Raw genomic sequence first — 16,827 nt, 5'->3', positions numbered from 1 at the left:
TTGCATTCTGTGCAATTTAAGGGTGTGGCATGCCCTTTGTTGAGCTGATTGGTATATATGTAGCTTACCACGGGCCTAGGTGGTCTGGAGTTGGGACCCGGTCCTATTTGTCTACCCTTTTATATGCATTACTTCAACTTTGATATACAGTAAGGTTTTTAATATAGGCAGTATAGGTACCGTCCCAATTTAGGGTCACCTTGCCGCTGGTGGGACGGCTTGTATACTTTTTTTGATCAAAAATAGTTCACTAAGTACCCTATATTTATTATGCAATTTTGCTTTACATTTATATATAATTATGGTAGGGTATGAGATATATTTTTGTCTTGCTTCTTTTTTGCTAGTGTGAACATGCCTCTGTTTCTTGTATGTCTGCCATCTTAGACCTCAGTTCACATTGTCTGGTTTTTTGACTTGTTTGCATTCTGTGCAATTTAAGGGTGTGGCATGCCCTTTGTTGAGCTGATTGGTATATATGTAGCTTACCACGGGCCTAGGTGGTCTGGAGTTGGGGCCCGGTCCTATTTGTCTACCCTTTTATATGCATTACTTCAACTTTGATATACAGTAAGGTTTTTAATATAGGCAGTATAGGTACCGTCCCAATTTAGGGTCACCTTGCCGCTGGTGGGACGGCTTGTATACTTTTTTTGATCAAAAATAGTTCACTAAGTACCCTATATTTATTATGCAATTTTGCTTTACATTTATATATAATTATGGTAGGGTATGAGATATATTTTTGTCTTGCTTCTTTTTTGCTAGTGTGAACATGCCTCTGTTTCTTGTATGTCTGCCATCTTAGACCTCAGTTCACATTGTCTGGTTTTTTGACTTGTTTGCATTCTGTGCAATTTAAGGGTGTGGCATGCCCTTTGTTGAGCTGATTGGTATATATGTAGCTTACCACGGGCCTAGGTGGTCTGGAGTTGGGACCCGGTCCTATTTGTCTACCCTTTTATATGCATTACTTCAACTTTGATATACAGTAAGGTTTTTAATATAGGCAGTATAGGTACCGTCCCAATTTAGGGTCACCATGCCGCTGGTGGGACGGCTTGTATACTTTTTTTGATCAAAAATAGTTCACTAAGTACCCTATATTTATTATGCAATTTTGCTTTACATTTATATATAATTATGGTAGGGTATGAGATATATTTTTGTCTTGCTTCTTTTTTGCGAGTATGGAGTAGAACAGATGGTTGAGTCTGCAGAGCTGTTTACTCATACTATAGCCTGGGAATCAGAGGTTGGCTCCAGAGCTTATGTGAATCCACACGAGGAAATGATCTGCACTGATGCCCAGAATCTTTATGAGTCGGATCCAGGACCAGACGCAGAAGGTTCTGACAATAATGTAGACCCTCGTTCCCAAACTGTAACTCCTGTTGGTGGAGACAATGAGGAAGACGATGATGAGACTCAAATACCTGATTGGAGCGACAACTTTAGTTTTTTGTCAGGGCAGGAACAGGTTGCATCCTCAAACACAGCTCTGCCTCTGACCACAAGTCGTGGTGGCTCTTCAGGTCGCATAGGTGCTAAGCCTTGCATAGCCTGGGCATTTTTTCAGATCGATAAAGATGATCCAACTCGTGTTATCTGTAACATTTGTCAGCAAAAGCTAAGTAGAGGCCAAAAAATACATAGTTTGAGTACTTCATGCATGAACCGGCACATGGACATGAAGCATAAGTTGCAGTGGGAAGCTCACTGTGCTACAATGCGGCCTAGACGCCCAGGCCAACCACCGTCTGCCACATCTTGTGCATCCGCGGCCTCTTCATCCTCTGTGACTGGGGGGACAGCAGTCACACCTGTTTTGGGACGCAGACCTGCCACCTCTTTACCCGCAACAGCCAGCGTGATTGGCAGGTCATCATTTTCTTTGGAGGTGGAAACACCAGCTGGTGTTCAGCGCTGTCCGACATCGATAGCACCACCTTTGGATCAAGGCAACCTAATATGTCCGCCTGCATCTTCCTCACAGACCGGCAGTTACAGGGGACACCCTACGCAACCCCGTCTAAGCACAACAGCCAGCCCTCGGTCCCTCAGATGTGGACAAGTAAAAGACCATTTCCTCCTAGCCATGAGAAAGCTAAGAGGTTGAATTTCACCATCTGCAAGCTCTTGGCTACAGAAATGCTTCCTTTCCGCCTGGTGTACACAGAGGATTTTTGAGACCTTATGTCCGTCGCAGTGCCCCAGTACCAGATGCCCAGTCGGCACTACTTCTCAAAGAAAGGTGTGTCTGCGCTCCACCGGCATGTCGCACACAACATCACCACTTCTTTGAGAAACTCTGTGTGTGACAGGGTGCATTTCACCACAGACACTTGGACGAGTAGGCATGGACAGGGGTGTTACATGTCGCTGACTGGGCACTGGGTAACTATGGTGACAGCAGGTCAAGGGGCTGCTGTTCAAGTCTTGCCGTACCCACGAGTTGTGCGTCAATCCTCTTTATCTCAAAGTTCCTCCACTGCTTCTGCCTCCTCAACCTCCTCTCGGTACTCCCCCTGCACCCAAAGCCTGTCTGGTCATGCCACAAGCTTTCTAACTGCGCAGAAGGGATCCTGCACACCTCCTTACTATGCTGGCAGCAGGGCTCAACGTCATCAGGCTGTTTTTACTTTGAAATGTCTGGGAAATGTGAGTCACACAGCTGAGGAGTTGTGGTCAGCTCTGGAGAACCAGTTTCATGAATGGTTGTCTCCACTGGACCTGAAACCAGGGAAGGCCGTGTGCGACAATGCTGCAAACCTGCGTGCGGCCCTTCGCCGGGGCAATGTCACACACGTGCCTTGTATGGCTCACGTGTTGAACCTGGTTGTCCAGCAATTTTTAGCCCACTATCCCTGACTAGATGGCCTTCTGCAGATTGCATGGTCGCTGTGTGCTCACTTCCGCCGTTCGCATCCCGCAGCTCAGCGACTTACATCTCTACAGAAGTCGTTGGGCCTGCCACTTCACCGGCTAAAATGCGATGTGCCTACCCGGTGGAATTCACCTTTGCACATGTTGCAGCGACTGTGGCAGCACCGACAAGCCCTGGTGCAATACTTTCTGACGTATAGCCTGGGCCAACGAGATCCAGAGGTGGGGCAAATCACGCTGGAGGAGTGGTCTCAGATCAGGGACCTATGCACCCTTCTGCACAGTTTTGAAATGGCGACGAAGATGTTTAGTGCTGACGATGCCATTATCAGCATGACTATTCTGGTGATTTACATGCTGGAGCACATGTTAAACAGAATTCGGAGTCAGGTGGTGGCACAAGAGGAGGTGGAGGAAGTAGAGGAGGAGGAGTTGTATGCGGAAGGGCTAACATCTGCAAGGTCCAGACGGTCGGCAGCACCAAGGCGGCAGGCATGTGAGGGTGGGGGAGATGGTTTTACCAGGGCGCATGGTAGCAGCCAAACTAGTGAAGAAGGTGCAGGAGCCCAGGAAGAAGTGGAGGACAAACTGATGGAAGACTCATCATATGAGGGAGACCTTGATCACATTTCTGTTGTGCGAGGATGGGGGGAGAGGACAGAGGAAGGAAGCATGATTGTTACCTCGCCACCAACACAACAGGGACTTGGTGCTCCTGGATGCGCAAGACACATGAGTGCCTTCTAGGTGCACTACCTGCAACATGACCCTCGCATTGTGAGAATTAGAAATAATCCTGACTACTGGGTTGCCACACTGTTAGATCCCCGGTACAAAAGTAAATTTGCAGAAATTATTCCTGCCATAGAAAGGGATGCAAGCATGCAGGAGTATCAGCAGAGACTGTTGCAGAATCTTACATGTGCTTTTCCACAAAACACCAGTGGTGCACGTAGTGAATCTCACAATTCCAACTTGCCAACCGTGGGACCGTTGAGTGTTCAGCACTCAAACCATAACAGAAACACAGTATCTGCTGGTAACATCAATTTTGCGGAATCATTTCACCACTTTTTTAGCCCATCCTTTGCAAGGCCACAGGAGAAAATAAGTCTGACACATAGTCAACGCCTAGAGACGATGGTACAGGAGTATCTCCAAGTAAACATTGAAGCCATGACTGTGTCACTGGACCCTTGCTCTTTTTGGGCTTCCAATCTGGATAAATGGCCGGAGCTCGCCACTTACGCCTTGGAGATCTTGTCATGCCCTGCAGCCAGCGTTCTGTCTGAACGTGTGTTCTGCGCTGCTGGTGGTGTGCTGACAGATAAGCGCACGCGGCTCTCCACTGATAATGTAGACAGACTCACGTTCATAAAGATGAACAAATCATGGATCCGAAACGACTTTTCTACCCCTGTGTCATCCTGGGGAGAGTAAAAGCTTGATGATTTGTTAAAATCACCTCACCAACCGTTTTAAGCTTTAAAATTACTAATCATGTTTATCTGTATCTTGGCTGGAAAATAATTTGGGCCTTGTAGCAGTGTGCAGTTCTGATTCTATTAGGCCATCTATACTAAGCTCCACCAGATTTAAAATGACTAATCATGTTTATCTGTATCTTGGCTGGAAAATAATTTGGGCCTTGTAGCAGTGTGCAGTACTGATTCTATTAGGCCATCTATACTAAACTCCACCAGATTTAAAATTACTAATCATGTTTATCTGTATCTTGGCTGGAAAATAATTTGGGCTTTGTAGCAGTTTGCAGTACTGATTCTATTAGGCCATCTATACTAAGCTCCACCAGATTTAAAATTACTAATCATGTTTATCTGTATCTTGGCTGGAAATTAATTTGGGCTTTGTAGCAGTTTGCAGTACTGATTCTATTAGGCCATCTATACTAAGCTCCACCAGCTTTCAAATTAATAATAATTTTTAGCTGCATCTAGCCCGTAAAATAATTTTGGGTCTCCTAGATGCGCAAGACACATGAGTGCCTTCTTGCTGCACTACCTGCAATATGATCCTCAGATTGTCAGAATTCGAAGTAATCCTGACTACTGGGTTGCCAAACTCTTAGATCCCCCACACTCTTTGATCAACTTTTTCATTTTAATAAAGAACAAAAAAATGGTAATTTTTGAAATTATAAGCATTAGCAGGTTATTAGAAACTGAAATCAAACAGTTTTCAACTCAAAACTTTATTCTAGGTGATGTTACATTTGCACATAGGACCCCTTGTTCGAAAGGAGCTTCTGAACTGTCTCGTCCATTGAATTTGTCAGGTTTTGGATGGTTTCTGCTTCAATTGTTTTGCATGAGGACAGAATACCCTCCCAGAGCTGTTGCTTAGATGTGAACTGCCTCCCGCCATCATAGACACTCCTTTTGATGATGCTCCAGAGGTTCTGAATGGGGTTGAGGTCAGGGGAGCATGGGGGTCACACCATAAGTTTGTTCCCTTTTATGCCCATATCAGCCAGAGATACAGATGTGTTATGTGCAGCATGAGACGGTGCATTATCATGCATGAAAATGTTCTTGCTGCGGAATACACGGTTCTTCTTCTTGAACCATGGCAGGAAGTGCTGTTTGAGAAACTCCACATACATTATGGAGTTCATCTTTACCCCTTCAGGGATCCTAAAGTGGCCGACAATCTCTCCCCCCATTATTCCAGCCCAAAACATTACTCCACCTCCTCCTTGTTGGCGCTGTAGCCTTGTTTGCGTGTGGTGTCCATCAACCAGCCATCCTCCACTCCATCCATCTGGACCATCGAGCATTGCACGGCACTCATCGGTGAACAAAACAGTTTTGAAGTCAGTCTTCATGTATTGTTTGGCCCACTGGAGCCTTTTCTGCTTGTGTGCAGTGGATAGAGGAGGTCGACAGGATGGCTTACGCACAGCTGCAAACCTCTGAAGGACTCTGCATCTTGTTGTTCGGGGAATGTTGGAGGCACCAGCAGCTACAAAAACTTGTCTGCTGCTATGACAAGGCTTTTTTGCCGCTGCTCTTTTAACCTGATGTAATTGCCTGGAGGAAAGAGTCCTCAATTTTCCCTTATCAGCACGCACACGTGTGTACTGTGAATCAGCTACATTCTTCTTGATTGTGCGATTATCAGGATGAAGTGTCTTGGCAATGTTGATTGTAGTCATGCCTTGACCTAAACACTCCACAATTTGTTGCTTCTCAGCAGCCGACACATCCTTTTTCTTTCCCATTTTGGCAGAAAATGTAGACTGCTTAATAATGTGGGACAGCTTTCTTAAGTAGTCTTGCCTTTCATTGGACACACCTGTCAAACTAATTAGCACAGGTGTCTGCAATTGCTTACAGTGATAGAAAGAGCCCTGACACACATCACCATCAATGAGTTTATCTGACAAACAAATTCTTCCCTTATCACTCCTAAACACTTTTTGCATAATAATTTGGAACACAGTGTACATGTGCTTTTCCACAAAGCACAAGTGGTTCACGTAGTGAATCTTACAGTTCTAACTTGCCAACCGTGGTCTGAATTCAGTTGTTCTATAAAGGGCTCAAAATTAAGATAACATAGATGGGAGAGGTCTCTATGAATACGAATTCCTAAGTATTTGATACCCTGTGAGGGCCAGGCAAAGGGAAAGTTGGACTGGATGGAATCCTGTATGTATTTGGGGAGGGAGACATCGAGGGCCTCAGACTTCGCTGCATTGATTTTAAAATTTGACCATGTAACAAAGTGATCTATTTCAGCCATAACAGCAGGGATGGATATATGTGATTGAGTGATATATACTAGGACATCATCAGCAAATGCAGAGCACTTGTACTCCGTGCCTCCCACCTCAATCCACCTAATATTGGGGTTATGGCGAATTGATGAGAGCAGGTGCTCCGTCACTGGGATGTATAAGAGAGGGGACAGAGGACATCCCTGCCTTGTCCCATTGGTGATTATGAAAGGTGATGAAAATGTTCCATTTATCTTCAGCCTAGGTGACGTATTGCGATACAGTGCTGTGATTTTGCCTATAAAAGGGTCCCCTAGACCCTTACCCCAAGCTTTTTAAGGGAATAATATATGGCGTGCCAGGAGACTCCATGGAGTGCTTTCTCAGCATCCATCGAGAGTATCTAATTACAAATTTTTAACTGCTTCTAGCCCAGGAAATACTTTGTGCCTAGTAGCAGTGTCTGCTAGTCAGCTGATTATCCCAGCTGTTAAGCAAGCTACCCCACCTGTAGTTTGGACACTTAATTTTTGCAAAGGAAATGGTTCGGTCCCCCGGGACACTCAGTGAAGAGCATTGTGGAGACACCCCAAGGCATAGGGGCTGGGACTGGCGGTAGGACGCCTTGCGGTGGACCGCCGAGCTCGATCCTTATAAAAGCTTTTTAACTGCAGCAACTTTAGTGGATGCTACTGGAGCTGGAATTACGCGGCTGCTGGCATGAGACTTGCACTCCAATAGATCCTTGTAAAAGGATTTAAAGTGTATTCATTCAAATTAGAGAGACAATTTAAATTAAAAAGCTTAGACCTGCCTCCACCACAGGGGGGCTCGCTCGACCCACCAGCGGACAGGCACCAGTATTGGGAGAGGGGGGCTGGCCGTCAGGGTCCACCGCAGCTCTAGCACAAACCCGGCGACATGGAGGTCGCACGGGCAGGAAGGGACTGTCCGTGTTGGCTTTGCACTTTTTTGGTTTTAGAAGGGCATGACATGCCTATATCTGTGTCTCCCCTTCCTTTTACTCCTCCACCTCTTTTCTTTTCGCATGACTATATGTACTTGTCACTTTTCCATGTGTTAGTTGTGTCTTCTGAGCAGTTTGTCAGCTTTTGGACACCTTTCGACGAACAGTTCGGCGAACATACGGGTGTTCGACGAACCGAACCGAACTCGAACACTACGGGGGTGGCTCAACACTATTAAAGAGGAGGCACTGCAGGCGGAGAAAGAAACTATACAGGGTGATGCTACACGGCCCAGCCTCATCTCATCTCAATGTGGAATGGGTGATAATAAGGAGGAGGATGAGGAGAACATGAACAGTCATCCTCTTAGTGAGGACAGAGAAGTCTTGGCTGTTGGCAGCCTGCACACATGACTGACTTTATGTTCTGCTGCCTTTGCCGTGACCCTCACGTTGTATGCATTTTGGGCGACAGTATTTAGTGGTTGGTGACACTTAATATTTTTTATTTACATAGCGCCAACATATTCCGCAGCACTTTACTGTTAAGTAGGGACATGTACAAACAGACAATACAAACAATACAATGTATCACATTTCACCAGTTACATGAGTGAGCGTCCTGCTCGCAGGCTTACAATATATATATAAGAAGGGGGACACAAGTAGTAGAACATGGTAATCGGCCAGTATCTGTCTAAGTGCAGTTACCGTGTGCTATTGCGTGCATGGAGGATGTGGAGGCAGATGAATAGGCAGAAGCAGATTAAGGTTAACATTTAGGAAGGAACATGGAAGAGTTTGGTTAATGAGTTGAGGTGATAGGCTTGTCTAAACACATGTGTTTTAATTAAAGCACATTTAAAAACATGGCTAGATAGAAGTCGAATAGTTTGGAGTAGTGCATTACAGAAAATTAGCGCGGCACTAGAGAAGTCTTGGAGACAGAGATGTGAGGTTCAGATTAAGGAGGATGTTAGTCTTAGATCAGTTGCAAAACGGAGGGCACGGGAGGGGTGATAGACAGAAATGAGGGATGAGATACAGGGTGGTGCATTACTGTGGAGAGCTTTGTGGGTGAGAGTCTAGTTTCCAATATGGGGTCACTTATGGGGGTTTCAGCTGTTTTTTTTTATCTCAAGGGTTCTGCAAAGGAGACATGGTATGTTCAATCTATTTCAGTCAAATTTACACTTCAAATACCAAATGTCCCTTCTGAGCCCTGCCAGGTGTCCAAACAGAACTTTTTGAATGTATGTAGGGTATCGCATTGCTCAGAAAAAAAGTGGATAACACTTTTCAAGTGGTCCTCTTTTTCATGTTACTTCTTGCAAAAGTGAAAAATGTGTGGCTAAAGCAACATTTTTGTAAAAAACTGAAAATTTTCAATATAACGACCTAATGTTATCAAATTCTGTGTAGTACCTGTAGGTTCAAAATGCTCACTATGCCCTGGAATAAAGGGGTGTAGTTTCCAAAATGGGGTCACTTGTGGGGGGTTTCTGTGATTTAGGCACCTCAGGGGCTCTGCAAATATGACATGACACTCACAATATTCTTTAATTAAATTTGTGTTTCAAAATTCAAATGGCGCTCCTTCCCTTCCGAGCCCCATTGTCCAAACAGAGGTTTCTGACCACATCTCATGTATCAGTGTTCTCAGAAGAAACTAGGAGACAAATTGCGGGATCCATTTTCTTGTGCTATTTCTTGTCAAAGTGAAAAACATTGGGGCTAAAGCAACATTTTGGAGTAAAAATTACAACGTTTTTTTTTTCATTCGACTTTGCACTAATTCCTGTGTAGTACCTGAAGGGTTAGATAATTTCGTGATGCAAGTTTTGAAGTATCTGAGGGATGAGATTTTTAAAATGGTATCATTTTTGGGGAGTTTCCAATATATAGGTCTCTCAGGCTGAGTTCACTCGATGCGTTTTTAATGCTTTTCCGCGGCTTTTTTGCAGTTGCGTAAATGCCTCGGAAACGCATTAAAAACGCATGGTAGAAGGGCAGCAATGTTCCCCAATTGAAATCCGCATGTGCTGTGCCCATGATGCGGATTTTTCCGCAGCGTAAACGCTGCGCTCAAAAATCCGCAGCATGTCAATTAATTTTGCGTAAACGCGGCGTTTTCGCCGCCATTGACTTGCATTAGAACGCGCCAATTCCACAAGACTGCATTTGTACTTGCGCTATTGGCGCGTTCTAATGTGCGGATGGTACCCGGGTGTGGAGGAGAGGAGACTCTCCTCTGGAACCAGGTACCATTAAAAAAGCTGTAAAAAAAGAATAAAATAAAAAATCAATGTATACTTACCTTCTGTCGGCCCGCGCAGCGCTCCTGCTTGGTTCCCGGCACTTGGCAGTGAGTTGAAGGACCTGCGCTGACGTCAGAGTCATGTGACGGGTCACTTGACGCTGACGTCGGCAGGTCTTTCAATTCAAAGTTGCCGGCGAGGGAGAACGGATTGAGCAGGACAGCGCGGACCATCAGAGGGTAAACTATACATTTATTTTTTATTTTTACCATTCTCTCGGGTCACACTATATAAATCCATGCCGTTTGCATGGGTTTATATAGTGTGACCTAGTTGTCAAGCACTTTCCAGGTGATGCTAAAGTCGCCTGGAAAGCGCTTGTCAATCCACATGCGGAAACGCATGTGAATCCGCATGTATTCCGCAGGAAAAACGGATGCACAATCTGCATGCGTTTTTTCTGCCAGGGAGATGCAGAAATGATGCAGAAATTTTCTGCTTCATTTCTGCATCGTGTGCACATACCCTCAAAGTCCACTTAAATCTGAATAGATCCCTACAGAAACATGTTTTGTAAATTTCTTGCAAAAACTAGAAATTGCAGCTAAATTTTAACCCTCTTAATAAAATAAAATTCCGTTTGAAAAATGATGCAGATGTAAAGTAGATATATGGAAAATGTTACATAGTTACATTGGTTGAAAAAAAGACCTAGGTCCATTAAGTTCAACTTTCCTCTACCAATTGTACATGTTATTAAATATTTTAGACATCATGGCTAACTGGTTTAAGGATATAAAGATTGAAATTGCCAATTTTTCAAAACTTTTGCCAACATTCTGATATTTTCACAAATAAACGCAAAGCATATCTACCTAAATTTACTACTAACATAAAGTACAGTGCGTAACGAAAAACAGTCTCAGAATCTCTGAGATATGTTGACGAGTTCCAGAGTTATTACCACATGATGTGACAATGGTCAGATTTAAAAAATTTGGCCTGCTCAGGTAGGTTAAAATTGGCTCCGTCACTAAGGGGTGAAGGGTATTTTTATGATCCCACACCTTAGAGCCTCGGCAATATCCTTATGTTCTTTTTGATAATGTACAAGGAACTAGCACATGACCATGATGTACTTTTTCATAATTGGTGATTTAGTAAGGTTCGGTGGGGAATGGGTGTATAATGGAAATTACTCAGTTTTTGGCAGTTTAACCACCTATATATAAATAACAATAGAGGTTAAGACCACAGGATAGAAAATTATTAAGGGATTCGGAAGTGACCCTTGGAATGGTTCCTGTCTAATCCTTGTTTCTTTTATGGAAGGAAAGAACTGAAGTGACTATGGGGAACTAGGCGTGTAGATAGGAGCGAGAAGTAGGTACAGAGCCGATCACTGTATATTCTGATATATTTATAATTCAGAAATATCTACGACAAAAAAATCTTATAAATTATTTAAACAATTTAATGTAAACAGAAAATTACCAAAAGATTGTAGCTTTATTAGTTAGTACTATATTTATTAATCAGGCGCTTGATGGCCGTTTTCACATCTTTGTTTTTGAGGCTATAGATTAAAGGATTTATCAAGGGTGTTAATGAAGTATAAAACAGGGTATAAAGCTTTTCTGACTCCAGAGAGTACGATGTTACGATGTGGTAGGTCTCAAGTAGATGCAGAGTATTGTCGTATAAAGAAAGCAAACGACAGTCACATGAGAAGAACATGTATAGAAGGTTTTACGTCTACCAGCGCTAGAGTGGATCCGTAAGATGGCCCTGATGATGAAGAAATAAGAAGTAAGGGTGAGTGTGAAGGGCAAGAAACCAACGAAGAGTGACTCTGTGTAAATTAAGTGTTCCATTTTGGAGGCCTTGTGGCAAAACAGCTTCATGATGACCATAAGCTCACAGAAGAAGTGGTTGATTTTGTTGGATTGAAAGCAGTGGATATCATAGATAATGAAGATTGCTGGAACAACCTCCGAAAAAACAATGACCCAACAGACTGAGGCAAGTGCAGAACAGACTCTAATATTCATGATCATAACGTAACGCAGAGGGTTACAGACCGCAACGTATCGATCATAACTCATAACGGTCAAGAGCACAAACTCACAGCAGAGGATGGCTACATAGAAATACATCTGGGCAATACAGGCCGAGAACGAAACACTTTTATCCCCAGTTATGTTTGTGATTAGTGTCTTGTGCATAGCGACTGTGCTGTAACATATGTCCATGACAGAAAGGTGAGACAAGAAGTAGTACATTGGAGTCTGCAACTGGTGGTCTTTGCAGATTAGCAGTAAAATGACTGAATTTCCAGTAAGAATAGCAAGATATATTAACAAAACCAAGAGGAAGATGGGCATCTGCAGCTGAGGCAAATCACTAATACCTTTCATGATGAAAAGTTCAACCCAAGTTTGGTTCTTGTCTTCCATCATGTGGCCTGCTGAAGAAAAGCATAGTGAAAAAATTAGTACCCCTCAACACTAACAGTAACAATGACCAAACCTAAGAGAATAATAATTTTTATTTATATAGCGCCAACATATCCTGCAGCACTATACAATTAAGCGGGGACATGTAAAGATAATAAGAGAACTGATGTATTCTTCTCAATTTGCTTTCTACTCTTAATCCAGAACATTATGTTTTGCTATAAGGTTGTGGTTTGATTTGTTGGGTCTAGAAAAGTGAAGTGACAGCATGTCAAATGCATTGTTCAGGATTAGAAAAGCATGGCTATCTTCTTCCCAAACAGCATCACTCCTGTCTGAGTTCTGTCTAGTATTATTGCTTTGTTGCATTAAGAAAAGGAGATGGGTTGTAATACTGTCACGATTCCTCCTATCAGTCTGTTTGGATGCAGTAAATGACAGTGTAGCCTTCCAATCAGGACAGGGTGTACCAGGGCTTCATCCATGTATCTCCTGTTCAGAGGGAATACCTGACTATTTAGCCAGCTCTCTACCTTAGATTGCTGCCAATTGTAGCTTTTCTCAAGAGGTGTGTTTGCTCTGTGCTCCTAGTCTTGAAACTCTGATCTTTGCTGCTCGAACTTGGATTTGCCTTGATTATCCATTTGCCTACCCCTTTTGTTGTGATCCACTACCTTCTTGGAATTCTGACCTCGGACTGTTACCTGAGTATGCCTTTGTTTCACCCCTCTTTCTATGACATACCCTCCTGCATTTGACTTCAGACCCCTCTGACTAACCAGCCGTGAATAGTGACAAGTGTCACAAATACAACATACAACCTGTGGAAGTTGTGGCACTGTTTTTGAAAGGAAGTAGCCATACTTTTTAATTCCCAAAATTCCTATTAATGAGACGTTGGTGGTGTTAGTGCAATAATCTTGCTCTAATGATTACTTTTGAGAGTGAGTGGCTACTCGGAGATAAAATGCAGCATGGTTCATGGTGCTGATGGCATAGCTGGCGCTGTTGACCAAATATTTAGTACTTAGAATGAGTTGAATTATACATACAGTAATTGCATCAGTTTAACCCTGCTGTTTCTGTTCAAATTGACTATACACTTATACTGTTCGGGTCAATATCACCCGACCTATTAAAGTCTGTTTATTTTGACATTTAGCTGCTCTAAGCGTATTATTTGAATACCAGTTGCATCATTTTACTGTATGTGAATATGGTTGGTCAAAAACAAATGAAAAATAAAAATCAAAACTTCAGTTTTCTAAAGAAAATAAAGCAAAGGGTTGTATGGATTCACTTATTTCTGTATTCAGGCATTCTTACATTCAGCACAGAAATAAATCACATGTGCTTTACATAAATATTTACGACGACTAGAACATGTAATATTTGTTTTATCACACGAAGATAGACAAATGCTTCATTTTTTCCTTATTAGCCTTTTTCCAGTGCGAGTGGAGGCCGTGGCTTCGCTCTGTTGAGCTGCTAGATACAGTTCACTATGGCTGCTGCTCTTTCACTTCGGGGTTTTACTTTTCTTCTTAAAATACATGGCATAACAAATGACTTTCCTAATTCTCCCAGAAAGAGTCTTCATTTATGCGGTTTATGGGTGTTCCGATCGGGTTTATTTCATGCCATAGAACAAATGTATTGTAAGCAGATACATCAAGAATGGTTTTGCGTCTGCTTGTGTAAGTAGCTATAGTTGATCTAGTGTATCAACTGCCCCTTTGATGGTATTATAATCTAATTTCATCTGCGACTTTTTGTCATCTCGACTACTTTCTGCATTGTCATGGTGCATCGTGCTCATAAGAATGACCTGTATGTTTTTTTTGGGGGAATGTAAGAAACCACTGTCGTATCTCCAGTAAAGTAAAACATTGAACATCGTTTTTACCAAGGATACCTTGCGGCAGTTCAGGTTTGCTTTTTCTTACAGTGCCCAGCATTGTAAGTTTTTATTTTAGCAACAGCTGTCCCAGTTGGTGCGATGTAAAAAAGTTTTCACATTTTGTCCTCTTAGTCCATAGGTCAAATCTAAAACGACTCGCATGCCCCTATTCTTTCTAGGTGTTTCTCCCGGCTTTTCACTTATATATACCTGCATATTTAGAGTGTACAAACTGCTGCTGTCACAAAGTGTCCATATCTTCATGCCGCACTTTGCTGTCTTACTCGTTATATATTGTTTGAACAAGCACCTACCTCGGAATGCCACAAGTTGTTCATCCACAGTGACATTTTCACCAGTATTGTATAATTTTGGAAGAATCTCTATCCATTTATTCCAAATTTATCTAATAGCAGCTACTTATTAGAGAATAATCTGATGTTAGCAGAGGACAATTTTCCTGCAAGTGCCTCATCAGATTCAAGTTCAGAATCAGAATTCTCTTAATCACTTTCCCTTTCACTTATGTGGTCCTCATCTTTGGACACTTTCTCCTGTTGGATATCTTCTTCAGAATCCGAGTCATTGGAAAACTTTTACAGTTCAGCTTCACTCAATAGACGTCTTCGCCACATTTTTATCCTACCATCCAAATAATGGACACTCACGACTTTCACGGGATTAAATCAGCATTGTGGAATAAAATAGCACTATATAAATAAACAAAAATAATAATAATAAAATTGCAGCAAACACTAACCAATGTAGCAACAATAAGAGCTAATATACTACAGCAAAACAGACCTGTACTCAAAGCCCATCCATCTGCAGTAAGTTGCAAATGTATCGAACGCACGGACCTGCAGGAAGTGGAAAAATTGATAAACAATAGTAGATGCAATAAATAATTCACAATAATATTGTAAATCGTTTATGTGACTGAAAATATGGCTGGATATCTGTATAAAACGCTATCGGGTCATATTGACCCTAACAGTACATGTGTAACAATTATTATTTCATACAGAAAGAGTTAAAATAATAATAATAAAAAAACACTCATAATAGCATCCCCTATCCATAAACAAACTTGCCTAACGGCGATTGCCAGATCCTCATAATAAATAATCTGCAGCTTCACAAACTTTTTTTCGGGTCAAATAGACCTGAACAATACAGCAGGGTTAAATAATTTTGTGCCAGTGTGTGAAAGTGACATAAGATAACTGTGTTTAAGTGACAACTTTTCTCCCTTTTTCTTACATAATTTAGAATATTTATCTTGTGAAATTGCTTTATAGGTGTCAGTCAATAAATATTTCTTTGTAAAACAACAAACTATAAAATATTCACCCACTTATTAATAAAACACAGAATTGTGACATCACAATAGAACACATCCTTTTCATATGTATATTTTCGACGCATTATTTCACAATAGAACAAAGCCTATAAATATACACCCATGCATTTATAAAACATAGAGTTGTCATATCACAATAGCCCACTGCTGGGAAATCAATGAGTAGAGCAGGAACTCCATTCACAGCCAATATTTTCTGAAAGCCCAGAGCCCGCAGCCTCGGACTGCCGGGACAACCCCTTCTCCTAGCACAGCTCCCACAGAATTGCCCCACTCTTACTTCCTGTAACCCTGCTCCACCGCTGCCGCCCCCCATGGTAAGCTCCCGTAAATTCAGACTATAAGACGGACTATCATTTTATTAAGAATTTTTTTTTCCTATTTTCCTCCCGGTGCGTCTTACAGTCCGCAAAATACGGTACTTTTCATTAGCAAAAAGGTATGCTTTATCTAGAAAATTCTGTCAAGATTTTAAAGATGGCAGCTACCATCAATCACAACCTATCCTTGATTTCAGAGGACCCTTAGTAGAACGGGCTGCATTAAGAACATCTATTAGAGAAAGACATGAGGCTAGACCAGCGTCTTGTCAGGCATCGTGAAAGTGCATTCCTCTGTCCAGTCAACCTGACAGGACTCTGAGTGGCGCCAGACTAAAGTAGAAGATAAACACCTTTCTTTTGCTGACTGCGAATGAATATTAATCTCAGTCAGCTTGAGAGTTTTATTGCGCCTGCCTTGTTCTTCACACAGCCCGTCCTATTGCGTGTCTTCTGAAACCTAGGAAGGGCGGCACGATGAGATAGATGAAAGTTGCCATCTTTAAACTCCTGATGCAGTGCACTAGATAAAGCACACCTTTTTGCTTAATCAAGATATTTAGAAAAATGTTTAATATTTGAATGTGTATTATTTATTTTATTACATTTCTCAGAGAATGCCATTAATCATTTTTTTGTATTTATATATTAAAATTACTTTTAGTTACTGTACCAGTCTGGAAGTCTCACCTAGCAGTCAGCACCCCAACAGCGCCTGGTCATGGCTGTACCCTGTGTTATTTTTGTTTTGTTTCTGCTATAGATTTTAAATAATTTTTTTTATTTTTCTTAAAATGACAGTTAAATATTTTATCACTTTGAACATTAATTAAATAGGACATTGAATGGCAAAAAATGTAACTTGAGGGGTAGAGATTAAACTTGTCTTATATGTATTTTACCTACTTTCCTAATTGTCAGGTTTTTTATTTCTCTTG

The 16,827-nt window shown here is 42.0% G+C and overlaps 1 protein-coding gene across 1 annotated transcript; it reads right to left on the bottom strand.

The window, feature by feature from the left end:
• Window positions 1-11,362: 11,362 nt before the first annotated feature.
• Window positions 11,363-12,309, bottom strand: LOC141155555 (olfactory receptor 2A12-like). Its single transcript, XM_073642422.1, is given in 2 exon segments — window positions 11,363-11,515; window positions 11,518-12,309. Coding segments are annotated over 2 exon segments (945 nt in total).
• Window positions 12,310-16,827: the final 4,518 nt, after the last annotated feature.

Source organism: Phyllobates terribilis, unplaced genomic scaffold (genome assembly GCF_046119375.1).
Source record: "Phyllobates terribilis strain yellow unplaced genomic scaffold, ASM4611937v1 Scaffold_7__3_contigs__length_470593459, whole genome shotgun sequence".
NCBI lineage: Eukaryota > Metazoa > Chordata > Amphibia > Anura > Dendrobatidae > Phyllobates > Phyllobates terribilis.
The sequence above is the reverse complement of the archived record's forward strand: the minus strand, read 5'-3'. Positions and strand labels throughout refer to the sequence as shown.